Below are 14,979 nucleotides of genomic sequence, written 5' to 3'. Positions count from 1 at the left end.
CACAGAGGCCCCAAGATGTGTGTGTGTGTGTGTGTGTGTGTGTGTGTGTGTGTGTGTGTGTGTGTGTGTGTGTGTGTGTGTGTGACGGGAGGGTGTTTCCTAACTTGCAAGCTTCTCCTGAGCTCTGCTTCACCACCCAGTCACCCCTCCCAATGCACCTAGCCTAGAGCCCAGGGCAGCAGTAAGGATTCTGGGCCTCTCAGCTCTATCTGATGTGATTCATCCTCGCTGTCAATGGCTGTTCCCTGAATCTGCTCTCTCTGAACTCTCTGTCTTGTACTCTGAGCCTTAGTGTCTCCATTTGTGAAAGTGGCTTGGGAACTTTTAGAGGCAAATGAAGGTCAGTTTCAGGATTTTTTAAAATATATTTATTTGGGGCCAGGCGGTGGCGCTAAAGGTAAGGCGCCTGCCTTGCCTGCGCTAGCCTTGGACGGACTGCGGTTCAATCCCCCGGTGTCCCATATGGTCCCCCAAGCCAGGAGCAACTTCTGAGCGCATAGCCAGGAGTAACCCCTGAGCGTTACTGGGTGTGGCCCCAAAACAAACAAACAAATATATATATATTTAAGCACCATGATTACAAACATGTTTGTAGTTGGGTTTCAGTTATAGAAAAGAACACCACCCCCTTCACCAGTGCAACCTTCCCACCATCAATGCCCCTCAAGTTCCTCCTCCCCCCACCTCCTGCCTGTATTCCAGACAGGCATTCTATTTCTTTTTTGTTTGTTTGTTTGTTTTTGTGGTTTTTGGGTCACACCCAGCAGTGTTCAAGGGTTACTCCTGGCTCCATGCTCAGAAATTGTTCCTGGCAGGCACGGGGGACCATATGGGATGCCGGGATTCGAACCACTGTCCTTTTGCATGAAAGGCAAACACCTTACCTCCATGCTATCTCTCCGGTCCTCATTCTATTTCTCTCACTCACTACCATTATCATGATCGTTGCTAGTGTGATTATTTCTCTAACTGCACTCACCAATCTTTGTGCTGAGCTTTATATCGTCCTTCCAGTCCTCATCTCTATTGTCTCTGGGCTTTATTACAATCATGTCTTTTATTTTTCTTAAATCCCACAGATATGTGAGACTATTCGGTGTCTATCTCTCTCCCTCTGGCTTCTTTCACTCAGCCTAATAGTTCCCATGTCCATCCGTGTATAGGAAAATGTCATGACTTCATGAGTTCCAGGATTCTGAACATTTATTGATTTTTAATTTTATTATTATTGGGGAGGGGGGGAATCACATCCAGCGAAGCTCAGGAACTGGTTACTCCTGGCTCTGCACTCAGAAATCGCTCAGTTTCAGGATTCTAAACTGTGATGCGCTCAGGGGTTAGTTACTCCTGGCTCTGTGCTCCGAAATCGCTCAGTTGCGGGATTCTAAACTGCGACCCGCCTAGGCGGAGGCCACGCCCCTCACCTGCGGGCTCAGCATCCCGCGTTGCCATGGCGACGCGCGTACACAGGCCGGTCGGGTGCGCGGACTGCGGGCGCCAGCTGGAGACTCCGCGGGTGCCCGGTGGCCGGGCGGCCTCGCCCGGGAGCCAGCCCGGGGCCTCCTCCGTGGGCCTCTGGGCTGAGAACACAACGCTGGCTTCCTCCTCCTTTTCCTCCTCCTCCTCCTCCACCCGGTGAGTGCTTTTGACTGGAGCAGCTACCTGGGACCAGGTAGGACTAGACCTGCCCTGGAGGTCAAGCGCTGAGAACTAGGATGACTCCTAATTGGTCTCTGATGCAGCTTCACCCAAGAGGAGGTACCCCAACAACAGGCCCCCCTCTTTAGGTGCAGCCACACTTCCCCTCTCCAGAGGTGGCCAACTTGGGGAATTAAGTCCCCTCCTAGCACTCTCAGATGTCCTGTGAGGGGACAGCTAGCATTAGAAGGAATTCTTCATGGCCCCCCTGTATACAGACAACATCCCATACATCCCTTCTTTGAGAAGATTCTACTTACAGATCCACTGGTCACCCAAGATCTAACTCTCAAAAGAAAACTTGCTTCTGGACTCCAGCACAGGTCTGATCTATCTAAAGTGAGATGGAAGTGGGTGCTAGGGATTGCAGCTCTTTTGCTCTTTGTAACACTTGGGCCCTAAAGCGCTGGAGTAAGAATAAATTTAGAGTTTAACATGGTTCAAATAACCTTGTGTTGTTTACTGGTAGGGTCAGGTCAGGAGTGAATGCACTTGGCACAATTAATGTGAAGAAATGCAGTCCAAACAAGAGAACTAAAGAAATGGAATTTAGGGGCTGGAGAGATAGCATGGAGGTAAGGCGTTTGCCTTTCTTTCAGAAGGTCATTGGTTCAAATCCTGGCATCCCATATGGCCCCTTGAGCCTGCCAGGAGTGATTTCTGAGCATAGAGCCAGGAGTAACGCCTGAGCGCAGCCGGGTGTGACCCCCCCCCCCAAAAAAAAAAGAAATGGAATTTAAATTGATTTGTTTGGAATATTTTTTTAAAGTCATCTAGGAAAGCTACCAAAGGGGAAGGAATTAAGAGAGTTTATGTCAAGGATGTCCAGCCAGTTAGTTGTCATGTCTTGCTCTGAGATGTCATTTTGCTTCTTCCTTCTTTCAGCAAGCATTTATTGAGCACACACTTTGTGTCTGATGTTGCGTCGAGTGCTGGAAATGGCATGCTAAGCATAACTATCGAGAGTGTGAAGGGTCTGAGATTTTTAATCTGCCTTCAAGGTGACAAATCAGCCTGTACAAAATTAATAGATGCCACTCAAGACAAGAGTCTCCTGGGCCAGAGACAGAGGAAATTACTGCCCATAGAATAGCAGGCACTGCAGAGCTCATAGTTTTACATTGCTATTGCTTCCCCCTGGCCCCTGCAAGACCCTTGAAACAAGACAGCTGATGTTGATGCTATGTGTCCATGTCCCAGATTAAAACAAAACAAAAAACTTAAAACAGAGTCAAAGAGATAATACATCGAGTAGGGCACGTTTCTTGCATACAGCTGCCCTGAGTTTGATCCCTGGCCCACATATGGTTTTCTGAGTCCTCCAGAAGTGATTACTTAGCACAGAGCCAAGGAAAAAGCTCTGAGCATCATACAGGTATGGCTCAAAAAGAAAAAGCAAAAGCAAAAAACAAACAAAAAGAACCCTTAAAGTTTAGGAAAACCTGGCTGTGAAGGTCTGCTAACTAGTCTGTCCTAAGAAGTTAGACCCTGGGGAAAAATGCTATTATAAACAATTCTACTCTGCTGGATGGGTCATTACCTCTGTCCTCCCAAGTTGTTAGCAGACAAATATCCCTGGAAAGATTATCCAGAATAAAAGTATGTCCCTGCCTTTGCTTTGATGGCAGGGATAAACATAGAAGTTGATAATAGGGACCGGAGTGATAGCAGCAGGGTATTTTTTCTTGCAAACAGCCAACTTGTGATGGACCCAGGTTTAATCCTTGGCATCCCATATGGTCCCCCGTCCTTGCCGGGAGCAATTTCTGAGTGTAGAGCCAGGAATAACTCTTGAGCGCTGCTATGGCTAAAAAAACTGCAATAAATAAATAAATGAAATTTAAAAGAAAAGAAGCAGTTAATAACTATCTTTATTTTTTTTTTAAATAAAACAGTTCGCTGGTGCAGAGTAGTAGTGCAGCATGGAAGGGTGTTTGCTTTGCATACATCTGACCTGAGTTCTACCCCTAACATCTCATATGGTCTCCTGAGCCCACCAGGAATGATTCTAGAATGTAGATTTGGAGTGTAACCCAAAAACTGAGAAACAAATAAACAAAAACCCACAGTCTGCCTTGCTGGAGCTTATAGCTTAATTGGGAAGTAAACAGCAAATGTCTGAGAATAGGGACTGGAGTGATAGCACAGCAGGTAGGGTGTTTCCCTTGCATGCAGCTTACCTAGGTTCAATCCTCAGCATCCCATATGGTCTGAAGCCTGCCAGGAGTGATTTCTAAGCTCAGTGTGCCATCTGGTTTCTGGTTTCCCAGAAACAAAAATGAGAGAGAGAGAGAGAGAGAGAGAGAGAGGAGAGAGAGGAGAGAAGAGAAGAGGAGAGAAGAGGAGAGGAGAGAAGAGAAGAGAAAAGAGAAGTGAAGAGAAGAGAAGTGAAGAGAAGAGAAGAGAAGAGAAGAGAAGAGAAGAGAAGAGAAGAGAAGAGAAGAGAAGAGAAGAGAAGAGAAGAGAAGAGAAGAGAAGAGAAGAGAAGAGAAGAGAAGAGAAGAGAAGAGGAGAAGAGAGAGGAGAGGAGAGGAGAGGAGAGGAGAGGAGAGGAGAAAGAGAAGAGAGGAGAAAGAGAAGAGAGGAGAAAGAGAAGAGAAGAGAAGAGAAGAGAAGAGAAGAGAAGAGAAGAGAAGAGAAGAGAAGAGAAGAGAAGAGAAGAGAAGAGAAGAGAAGAGAGAGAGAAGAGAAGAGAAGAGAAGAGAAGAGAAGAGAAGAGAAGAGAAGAGAAGAGAAGAGAAGAGAAGAGAAGAGAAGAGAAGAGAAGAGAAGAGAAGAGAAGAGAAGAGAAGAAGAGAGAAAATATGTCTGAGAATAACAAGTATAAGGATGGAAAGAACTGAAAGCTTCTCTAGCAAGAATGGCAAGGGACAGGGCCAGAGGGATAGTACAGAGGGGAGAGGGGAGAGCTTTTGTCTTGACTGCAGCTAACCTAGGTTCAATCCCCAGTGTTCCATATGGTGGTTTCTGAATGTAGAGCCTGGAGTAATCTCCCACCAAAAATAGAATGGCAAGGGCTTGAGTGGGGAGTGTCGTTTGAGCAGAGAGAAGGTATTAGGAGCACTGGAAGATGAACAAAAATCAAACCCATGCATCACCCACGTTTTGAGTGAAAGTCTGGTGGAATTTCCTGTGCTCTTCCTATGAAGAGCTATCCCTCACCGGTTTGTTACATCTTACATAAATTAGGCTAAAATGTGTGGTTTCATGATATCATCCTTCCCACTAAAAAAGGAAGTGATTTAATGACCAGAGAACATGGTGCTTTTGGAAAGAAAAATGCCTTTCTCATACAGATGACAGAGAAATTTAGTATTTAAGTGTTTTTCTCATGCGAAGCAATATGAAACAACAGAGTTTCCTGTCTGTTGATGTGAAAACATTGTGCTTTGGCAGCATGAGCCTCAAAGTATACAAACAGAAAAATGAATAGCCCACCTTGTTTGTATTTCTCTTACTCCCAGGGTAGATCTTTCCTTCCTTTCAGAGGATGGGGCTTTTGGCGTCAAGAATTTCTGTTTTGGGGGCTGGAGCGGTGGCGCAAGCAGTAAGGTGTCTGCCTTATTTGCACTAGCTAGGACAGACCACAGTTTGATCCCCCCGGCATCCCATATGGTTCCCCAAACCAGGAGCGATTTCCGAACACATAGCCAAGAGTGGCCCCTGAGCGTCACCGGGTGTGGCCCAAAAGGCAAAAAAGAATTTCTGTCCCTGAATGTCTAAAGTGTTCATAGGTGGTAGCCCAGCCATGAACAAGTGAGAGGGAAGTTCTCACAGGAATGTGCAGTAATACCAGCAAAGATGCAGTATTCTCTCCCTGCCAGCCACAGCTATGTTAGCTTTAACCTCTCCCCATCTCCTTTTCCCCATTTCGAAAGGGGAATCATTGTGCAATCCTCCCTATGGGGTGTTCTGAGAACCAAAGAAGCAGTAGGCATATGGAAATGGTGCCTGACCCTAAGCAGGAGATGTTGATGAAGAGCAGAAAAGACTTTGACTCTGTGATCATAACTATGTGAGGATTATTTTTATTCATAAATCCATAGTTTTGCATTTCAATCCCCTTTCAATTGCAAAGCACTTCTGTGTTGGGATGGAGCAAGTTGGTTGAATTTCAACTCGGAATTCAAACACCAGACAAATTGCCATGAACATTTTGGAACATATTAAAGTCACTAAATCTTTCTTTTTTTTTTTTCCTTTGCAATACTGTGGATTGAACTTGGATCTTAAACATGCAAAGCATACTCCTTGTCTGCTCACTAAGCCACATCCCTAATCCTGAACTTTATCTGTTAAAAAATAAAAAGATGGGGGCCAGAGTGATAGCAAAGGGGTAGGCAATTTGCCTTGCATGCTGCCAATCTGGGAAGGGGCCTGGGTTCATTTCCCGGTATCTCATATGATCCCCCAATTGCCAGGAGCAATTTCTGAGTGTAGAGCCAGGAGTTACCCCTGAGTGCCGCTAGGTGTGGCCCAACTTCCCAAAAAGTAATACATAAAATAAAAAGATATATTGCACAAAAGCAATGAAACAAGGAAGATGCTTGCCTTGCATGCATCCAATCTGGGTTTGATCTCTGATGCCATACACTGGAGCCCCTCGAGGAGTGATTCTTGAGCATAGAGCTAGGAGTAAGGTCAGTCACATGCAAGGCAAACACCCTATTGCTGCGCCATCACTCCAGCCCCTAAAGAGAAGTTATTTGGAAAATTTCAAATGCTCTTCTCCTCAATGACTGGTTCTCAGGACTTTAAGAGGATCTGTAGAAGCACAGAATACCTTGCACAGAATACCATCAGACCAAGATTAAAGGGATCAATCCAAAGAGTGCTTATGCTTAGCTGGTAGCTTTATATGTATTCTAAATATATGTATTTATATTATTTGTGCATTCTCACAAATCCCATTGAAATATGAAGCATTAGAAGCTCCTTTGTACAGATGAGAAAACTGAGACATAGGACTACTAAGTAATTCGCCCAAAATTCCAGAACTAGTGGGATAAGACTTGATAGATAAAATAACCAACCTCATACTAAACGAAAGGGAAAGCAGACTGCAATTATCAATGGAATTCCTATAGGTTGTTGGACTATTTTAGGTCATGTTTGTTTGTGCTATGACTTAAATCAAGAGTCCTGCATTTGATGATCAGAACCAAGTTTATCTATGCTGTCTATTACCTTTTAAAAAAATCATCTTAAGGAGAGACTGGAGTGATATACAAAGGGTGGTATATTTGCCTTGTATGCAGCCAAACCAGATTCAATCACTGACACCACATATGGTCTCACTAAACCAGCCAGGAATTTTTGAGTGCAGAGCCAGGACTAACTTTTGAGTACCACTGGGTGTGGCCCAACTTCCCCAAGTCATCTTAAGAGGTAGGGTACAATGGGTGATGTGTTTGCTTTATTATTTATAATAGTTAATATGCAGTTGACCTGGGTTCAATCTATGCCTCCTCATATAGTCCCCTGAGCCCATTAAGAGTAATCCTGAGTACATACCTAGGAGTAAGCCCTCAACAATACTGGGTGTCACCCAAATATACTGTCAGTACAGAACTAGAATTGTGATCATTGTTAAGTCCTATCTACCACTTCTCCCTCTGCTGAGACAGCCATTATGTATGCTTCCTTAATTCATTCAAAATAAATGACCAAATAATGAGAGGACTGCATTTTTCTAACAAATTTTTTTTTCTGAAAACCCTATAGAGAGAAAGCAGAAAGTATGAAAGCCTATCTAAAGAGCAAAGAAGGCTTTTTTGTCCTGAATAAAAGTACTACTATTGGAAGGCATGAAAATTCAGACCTGGTCATTGAGGTAAGACTTCTCACCAATTCCTATCCTCTCTGTCCCACACTCTGTTCAAGCACAACCTCTACTTTACTTGATGGGTTACTAAGTGTTGAGTGATTACATTTCCCTGATTTTCAGAGTGAAAATGGGCCCAATACAGTGTGTGACATGTGCACTGTCCTGGAATGACCATGCCCACAGGGGATAGTTTGGAAAGTGGGCAAAGAGCAGATGATCTGACCTCTACCTGTTCCAGACTTGGTAGCCAGGACTACCTCAAGTGTCTAGAGAAGGTGAATTCTCCAGAACTCTCTGTAGACTGTCATGGGTACTTCCATCCCCAGAGCTCACAGACCTTCTAGCAGTGAATGGGGGTAAATCCTGGGTTTATTGTTCTTTCATTTCATGCTCTGAATCAGCTGTGGTTTGGTCCAGAACCTCAGCTCACTAACAGCCAAGAAAGTTAGACAAAAGGAAGGAATCATAAAATCAGCGGTTTTGAGTCTTTTTAAATATTGAAAAGGGCTGAAATACTGAAGTAGAGAGAGACAGTGGAATCTCTATCCTGTGAAAGACACTTCTGTCTCAGCCCTTACTCAATAGACTATTTTTAACTTTTTATTTCAAAACAATTTTAGATTCATAGGAAGTCTAAAACTAGCATAAAATCCTCTGTACTACATTTATCCAGCCTCCTCCTATGCATATTAGGAGAAATATATATTACCAAACAATAACAAATAACATAGTCAGGAAAATCGACATTGGTTTGCAGTATCTAGTTCTGTGACCTTTTATCCCCAAAAATAGATTTGGGTGCAGTCATCAAATACAGACTATTCCATCGTCATAGCTCTCCCATGGGATAGGGCTTTAATAGTCCAGTAAGGACATCCCCAAAACCTGAGAACCATCAGTTTGTTCTCCAGCTCTATAATTTTTAGCATTTTAAAAGTGCCCCATAAACAGGATCATAAATGTGCAACCTTTTGAGATTGCTTTCCTTTCCTTGGCATAATGCCCTTTTAATCTATTAAGGTTGTTAGATTGTTCCTTATTGTTGCTGAGTAATAAATAGTCGTGGTGGTATGAATGTACCACTGTTCAACATTTGCATATGCCCAATTTGAGGCTATTAATGACAAATCTACTACGAACATTTATATATAGATTTTTATCTGAAAATGGGTTTTTATTTCTCTGGGGTAAATGCTCAGAAATGTGGTTGTTTGATCATATTAAGTATACATCTATTTTCTAAAGAAAGAATCAAGCTACTGTCCCATGTGGCAGTGTCATTTTATATTCCTGCCAGCAATGTGTGAGACATAGTTTTGCTTGCATTCTCAATAGCACTCAGTGTTATCAGCTATTTTATTTTAGCTCTTATTTGTAAGCTAAAATAAAATCTTATGATGGAGAGGGTAAACTATCTCATCATGGTCTTAATCTGCATTTTGAAATGGCCAGGGATGTTGAACTCCTTTTTCTGCACTTTCTTGGCCTTTGCATATCTTCTTTGATGAAATGTTATTTGCCCATATATAACTGGATTTTCGTTTGACTGTTGAGTTTTGAGAGTTTTAAAAGTATATTTTAGGGGCCGGAGAGAGAGCATGGAGGTAAGGTGTTTACCTTGCATACAGAAGGATGGTGGTTCGAATTTCAGTATCCCATATGGTCCCCAAAGCCTTTCAGGAGTGATTTCTGAGCTTAGAGCCAGGAGTAACCTCTGAGCACTGCCAGGTGTGACCCCAAAACAACAGCAACAAAAAAAATTGTTAAAAGTATATTTTAGATATGAGTTCTTTGTCATATGGATGGTTTGCAAATAATTTCTTTCAGTCTATAGCTTGCTTTCCATCCTCTTATTTTCTTAACTTGGATGACAAGGGGGTTTATTTATGGGGTTATTCACATCTCAAAGAACACAAAATGGACAGAGCTATGCTAAAAGTGACTGGGTGTGGAATGTCATCAGGGATATAGGGGGATTATCCATTCTTTCATCTTTATATTAAAATTTTTTAATCTATTGATAAAAAATAACAATAAACTGTGTACAAAAATAGAATTGGGTGCTGAAGAGCTAGTCCAAGGATTAGACATTTGTCTTGTATGGCTTATCTTGGTTCAGTATTTACCATCACATATGGTTTTGCCAGAAGTGACTCCTGAATAGATCTAATAATAACCATTGACCACCTCTAGGTGTGACTCCAACCTCCCCACCTCTGTCCCCTGAAAAAAAAAAGAAAAGAAAAGAAAGCAGAGCAGGGGTAGGGAGGGCATGAGGGAAGACAAAGGGAAACTGGAGACATTGGTGGCAGGAAATTTGCACTGGTGAACGGTATTGTACATTGTATGACTGAAACTCAATCATGAACAACATTATAACTGAGAAAAAAAACAACTGTATTATGAACAACCTTGTAGCCACAATATTTAAATAAAGTAATTAAAAAAATATCTGGAGCCAGAGCAGTGGCGTCGTAAGCTGCCTTGCAAGCGCTAGCCTAGGATGGACCGCAGTTCGATTCCCCAAGCCAGGGGCAATTTCTTAGCGCATAGCCAGGAGTAACCCAAAAAGCCAAAACAAAAAAAAAAAATCAGGTAGAGAAGACGCCATGAAACATGAATATTTGGCATTCATTGATGACAAGACTGATCAACTGGAATTAGCTTCTTTAAAGTTAATAAAGTTAACCTTTAGTAAAGAATAGGCTTTTATTAAGCAATATTTGTTATGCTTTGTCAAAATTAAACAATTTATTTTCTGTTTAAATTAATTTTAGGGTTGGCTTTAATTTTTTTTTTTTTTGATTACACAAAAACCTGGTTGCAGTGACCTGGTTTGAGGTTCCTAACTAAACAAAGCCATGCTGAAGAGTCAATTCTTGCTTTTTCCCTCATTTTTATTTTATTATAATGCCCAAATTTACCAAATTGTTTATAATATAATCATTTCAGCATTAAATGTTCAAAAAAACCAATGTAAGGAGCCAGAGAGATAGCTTGGAGGTAAGGCATTTGCTTTGCATGCTGAAGGATGGTGGTTCTAATTCTGGCATCCAATATGGTCCCCGGAGCTTCCCAGGAGCTATTTCTGAGTGTAGAGCTAGAAGTGATCCCTGAGCACGACTGGATGTGACCCAAAAACCAAAAAACCAAACAAATAAACGAAAAACAATGTAACCCACCACCAGTGTAACCATCCCTTCACCAGTGTCCTCCATCTACCCACTTCCATAACGTGCTTCCATGCAGACACAAACAAATTTACTTTATATGTCTTGTTAAGGCACAAAGGCAAATGGAATGACCAAAACTTAGATTAACACAGGTCAATTTGAATTGATTGTTATCTCTCGCCAAGAAGTTGCTAAAATCAGTGTCTAAGGATTTACTGGTCTGTAGTTTGTGCTAGTTGCACCTTCTGTTACTGTTTTTGGCTCACTGAGTTTGGTAGATTACTATGAAACTTTCTTATTAGATTTTTTGTGATACCACTGGGCTGGTGCTACTATAAAATATCGAGGTGTCATGCAGCAGCATGGTCCAGAATTTATATCTATAACAAATTTCTGACTTGAAAATTAGATAGGAGGTCGTTTCTGTCACAAGGTAAATGGTGGGGTTCGGCTGTTGTAGTTCAAAAAAAAAGGGAGAATTTGCCCTCTCCCCATTTCTGAGACTATTTGTATTTTTCTCATTTTTGTTCTCATATTCTCTTGTGTTTTATAGTCAATACATTCCACTGTATTTGAGATCATTGAACATACTAAACATTTCCACTTTGAATTCCATTACCACTGATTGGGTCTGCAGAATTGTATGTAGTCTTCACCCACAAGGTGAAAAACCATGGGATGGGTTTTTTTGTTCTGCTTTACCATGGATTTTTTTTTTTTTTAGACTCAAGATACTTCTTTCCTAAATCATTGTCAGTCTTTCCCACTGCCAGGGAGGTCTGGGGAGTTTATGTGGGTGAGAGATTATCTTTTGGCTGCATAACCAGCTGCCTGCCTGGGAGGCCACACCCCTGGGCACGGCCTATAACCTATGTGGGTGGGCTGAAGTTCATTCTTTCCAATAGTTTAGGCTGCACCATCCACTCGGACCTTTTGTTTCTTTTTTGCTTTCTCACACAGGAATCCACACGTCTCTATTTTGAATTTTTAACCTGTTCTTTTGCTTTCTTTATAAACATTAATATAAATATTTACACATATATAAATAACCTGCTGGAATTTTATAGGAATTGTGTTTAAACCCATTTAAATCTACATTTACTGTTTTTTTTTCCAATCCATGGACACTATATATATTTTTCTTTTTAGGTGGTTTTTAATTTCCTTTTTTTAACATTTTTTAGGGTTGATATTTTTGTTGTTTGTTTTTTGTCTTGTTTGGTTTTGTGTTTTTGTTTTTTGTTTTTGGCTACAACCGGTGACGCTCAGGGGTTACTCCTGACTATGTGCTCAGAAATTGCTCCTGGCTTGGGGGACCATATGGAATGCCAGGAGTTCAAACCTCTGTCCGTCCTAGGCTAGCACTGGCAAAGCAAACAGATGACTTACTGCTCCACGACACCGCTCTGTCCCCAACATTTTTTTAGTTTTAACATAAAATACCTATGCATATATTATTAGGCTTACACTTGAGCATATCTCTCTTTTGAACGATTGAACTCATGTTTCATTTTTAAGTTTTGGTGTCCATGTGTTAATTAATAGTGTACAATTTTATATGCTTGCATCATATCTTGCAACTTTGAACCAAGTTTCTAAGACTTTGGAGGTTTCTTGGGATTTATACATAAACAATCGTGTTCTGCAAATAGAAACAATTTATTTTTCCCTTCTGGTTGGAATGCCTTTAATTTTGCTTATTGCACTAAGATTTTTAGTATTCTGTTAAATGAAGTCTATAAATATAATTGCTTATTCTTCATCTTAAATAAAAAGGATTTTATCTTCTGCCAATTATAAATGACATTAGGTCTGAGAAATAGTGCAGGGGCTTGCTTAGGCATCTACCTTGTAGGCAGCACTGACTGGGTTTGATTCCTGAGTACAGAGCCAGGAGTAGCCCCTGAGCTTCCCCAGGTACACCCCTGCCATAATGTATTGTAAACTATAGTTTTGTTTTTGGGGGGTTTTTGTTGTTGTTGTTGTTGTTGTTGTTTTGGGGCCACACCTGATGATGCTCAGGGGTCACTCCTGGCTTGGGTGACCATATGGGACGCTGGGGGACCAAACTGCAGTCTATCCTAGGGGTTAGCGCAGGCAAGGCAAACGCCTTGCCGCCTGCACCACCACTCTGGCCCCAACTTTAATATTTTTGTAGATATTTTTTTTAAATTGATAACATTATTCTTAATTTTCTGAGAGTTTTTATCATAAACTCAATGGTATAAAGATAATTCAATATACCACCTGTCAGGATTCTCACCGAAAATATGACTTCCTTATAAGACCACAGAAAATCTGTTTAATGTACAAAGCTGGAAGTGAGAGGTAAGGAGGGAAGAATAACAATTTCTTATCATTATAACAAGAGGCAGATTTTTTGTTTGTTTGGAGAATACATTTGCAGTGCTCAAGGTTTACTCTTGGCTCTGTTCTCAGGAAACCATATGGGGTGTTGGGGATCAAACCTGGGTTGGCAGCACTTAGGCCAAGTACCTTACCTACTGTATTATAGCTCCAATCCCAAGGGATAGAATTTTAACTAGTTTTATTTCCTCTGAAGTTAACAAAATAACACATTTCTCTGTTTCTAACTCAACCATTATAACAGAAAATTAATAAAATGTAAAAGTACAGGCCATCAGGACACACACCCGAGTGTGCATTTTTTCAGATTACTTTCTGTCTGGGTCAGTTCAGTTTCTTAGTTGCATTTCAATTCCAATATTTTCAATTCCAATATTTTGCCTGTCTATAAATGACTCACCTCACAGATTTTTTGATGAAACAAAAAACTTGAAACAAGAAATTGTCTATAAAATGCCTGGCTCTCCGTGCTTAAGAAATGACAACACTGATCATTATTATTATTCCAGTAACATGGGAAAATCCCTGAGAGAAAGTGTCCCTTAAAGTGGAATACAGGGGCTGAGATAGTCTTTTAATACTAACAAGCAGATTGGAAAAAGGAAACTAATGAGGACAATTATTATATGGACAGAAATTGAGTTCATTGCATAAAAATAATTGACTGCTTACTTTCTCTCGGACTGAATTTAAGAAGAAATTTGCCACCGCCAGCAACAGTCACATTGATTTATGAAGGAGTCAGCTCATTTCCAGAGCATAAGCTTATATTGGCTTTCGAGAGGACAGATGATACATGAATTGCCAAATATTTTGTGAATAGGTTTTTGATGGGTGCTTCTATCTTCTCTAGAAAAATCCTCTTCCCAGGGCTTAAATGGATTTGGGAGAGGAGATATGCTTTTAAAGAGGTTGTAGGAACACAAGTCTATTTTGAAAAATTGAAACCTGCAAACACGACAACATTTTTCCAATTTTATAGGGCCAAATGAAGTAAGGATTACCTCTCTGCTGACTTCATCAGGCCTTTCGTTTGGAAGAATCACCCATGATCAGCTATCAGCCTCCCTAAGTAATAATTCAACAGTCAATTTATAGTTTGTTATTTGTGCCACTACAAGTCACCCTCATAAACTTCAGAAATACCTATAATTGATTTAAAAATACTTCTAAAATTACTCAGTGTTTGCATTTAGCAAATAAAAAAGATCATCTTTAATTGCCTGGAAAAATCCTAAAGATTAAAAATGTATACTCATTTACAATCCTGCCATACTGTTTTGATTGTTGATGTCAAAAGATCTTGATATTCTATTTATTTATTTATTTTAGATCTTGATATTCCTTGCTTCTTCTGATAATGGAAGATAATTACTTGCTTCTTGGATTTTGTTGTTTTTGTTTTTTTATTTGATAAAGCAAAATAAAAGGTGACCTGAAATCTTTCTGCTCAGGAAAAAGTCAGGACTGAAACTTGCAGGATGACACTTTCTGGACTTCTCCCCAATAGCCTATATTTTGGTTCACTAAAATTTGGAACAGGAAGTTCCAAACTGACTTCCAACAGGAAGTCAGTTATAGTCAGCTTTGGCTTTTCTAACCATTCACCCCCCTAATATTTGCCTGGAACCCTAGCACAGAGTCATGACTGGGGAATACATGATTGTAGAATCAAACATGGTCCCTGCAACCAGGAAGATATAAGAAAGAGAGATAAAAGGCAAAGTATCATGGAGTCTGAGTGATAGCACAGTGTTAGGGTGTTTGCCTTGCAGGTGGCTGCCCAGTATGGACATGGGTTTGATACCCGGGGTCCCTAATGGTCCAAGCCAGGAGCAATTTCTAAGCCCATAGCCAGGAGTAACCCCTCCCTGTTCATCACCAGGTGTGCTCCTCCCAAAAAAGGCAAAGGAT

The 14,979-nt window shown here is 41.0% G+C and overlaps 1 protein-coding gene across 1 annotated transcript in view; it reads left to right on the top strand.

Moving 5' to 3' along the window:
* Positions 1 to 7,438: 7,438 nt before the first annotated feature.
* Positions 7,439 to 14,979, top strand: part of FHAD1 (forkhead associated phosphopeptide binding domain 1) — an 86,397-nt gene continuing 78,856 nt past the window's right edge. The window contains exon 1 of the mRNA XM_049772535.1: positions 7,439 to 7,531. Coding sequence (XP_049628492.1) covers positions 7,439 to 7,531 — 93 coding nt within the window. The remainder of the gene's footprint in view (positions 7,532 to 14,979) is intronic.

The sequence above is a fragment of the Suncus etruscus genome, chromosome 4 (assembly GCF_024139225.1).
Source record: "Suncus etruscus isolate mSunEtr1 chromosome 4, mSunEtr1.pri.cur, whole genome shotgun sequence".
In the NCBI taxonomy this organism is placed as follows: domain Eukaryota; kingdom Metazoa; phylum Chordata; class Mammalia; order Eulipotyphla; family Soricidae; genus Suncus; species Suncus etruscus.
The sequence above is the reverse complement of the archived record's forward strand: the minus strand, read 5'-3'. Positions and strand labels throughout refer to the sequence as shown.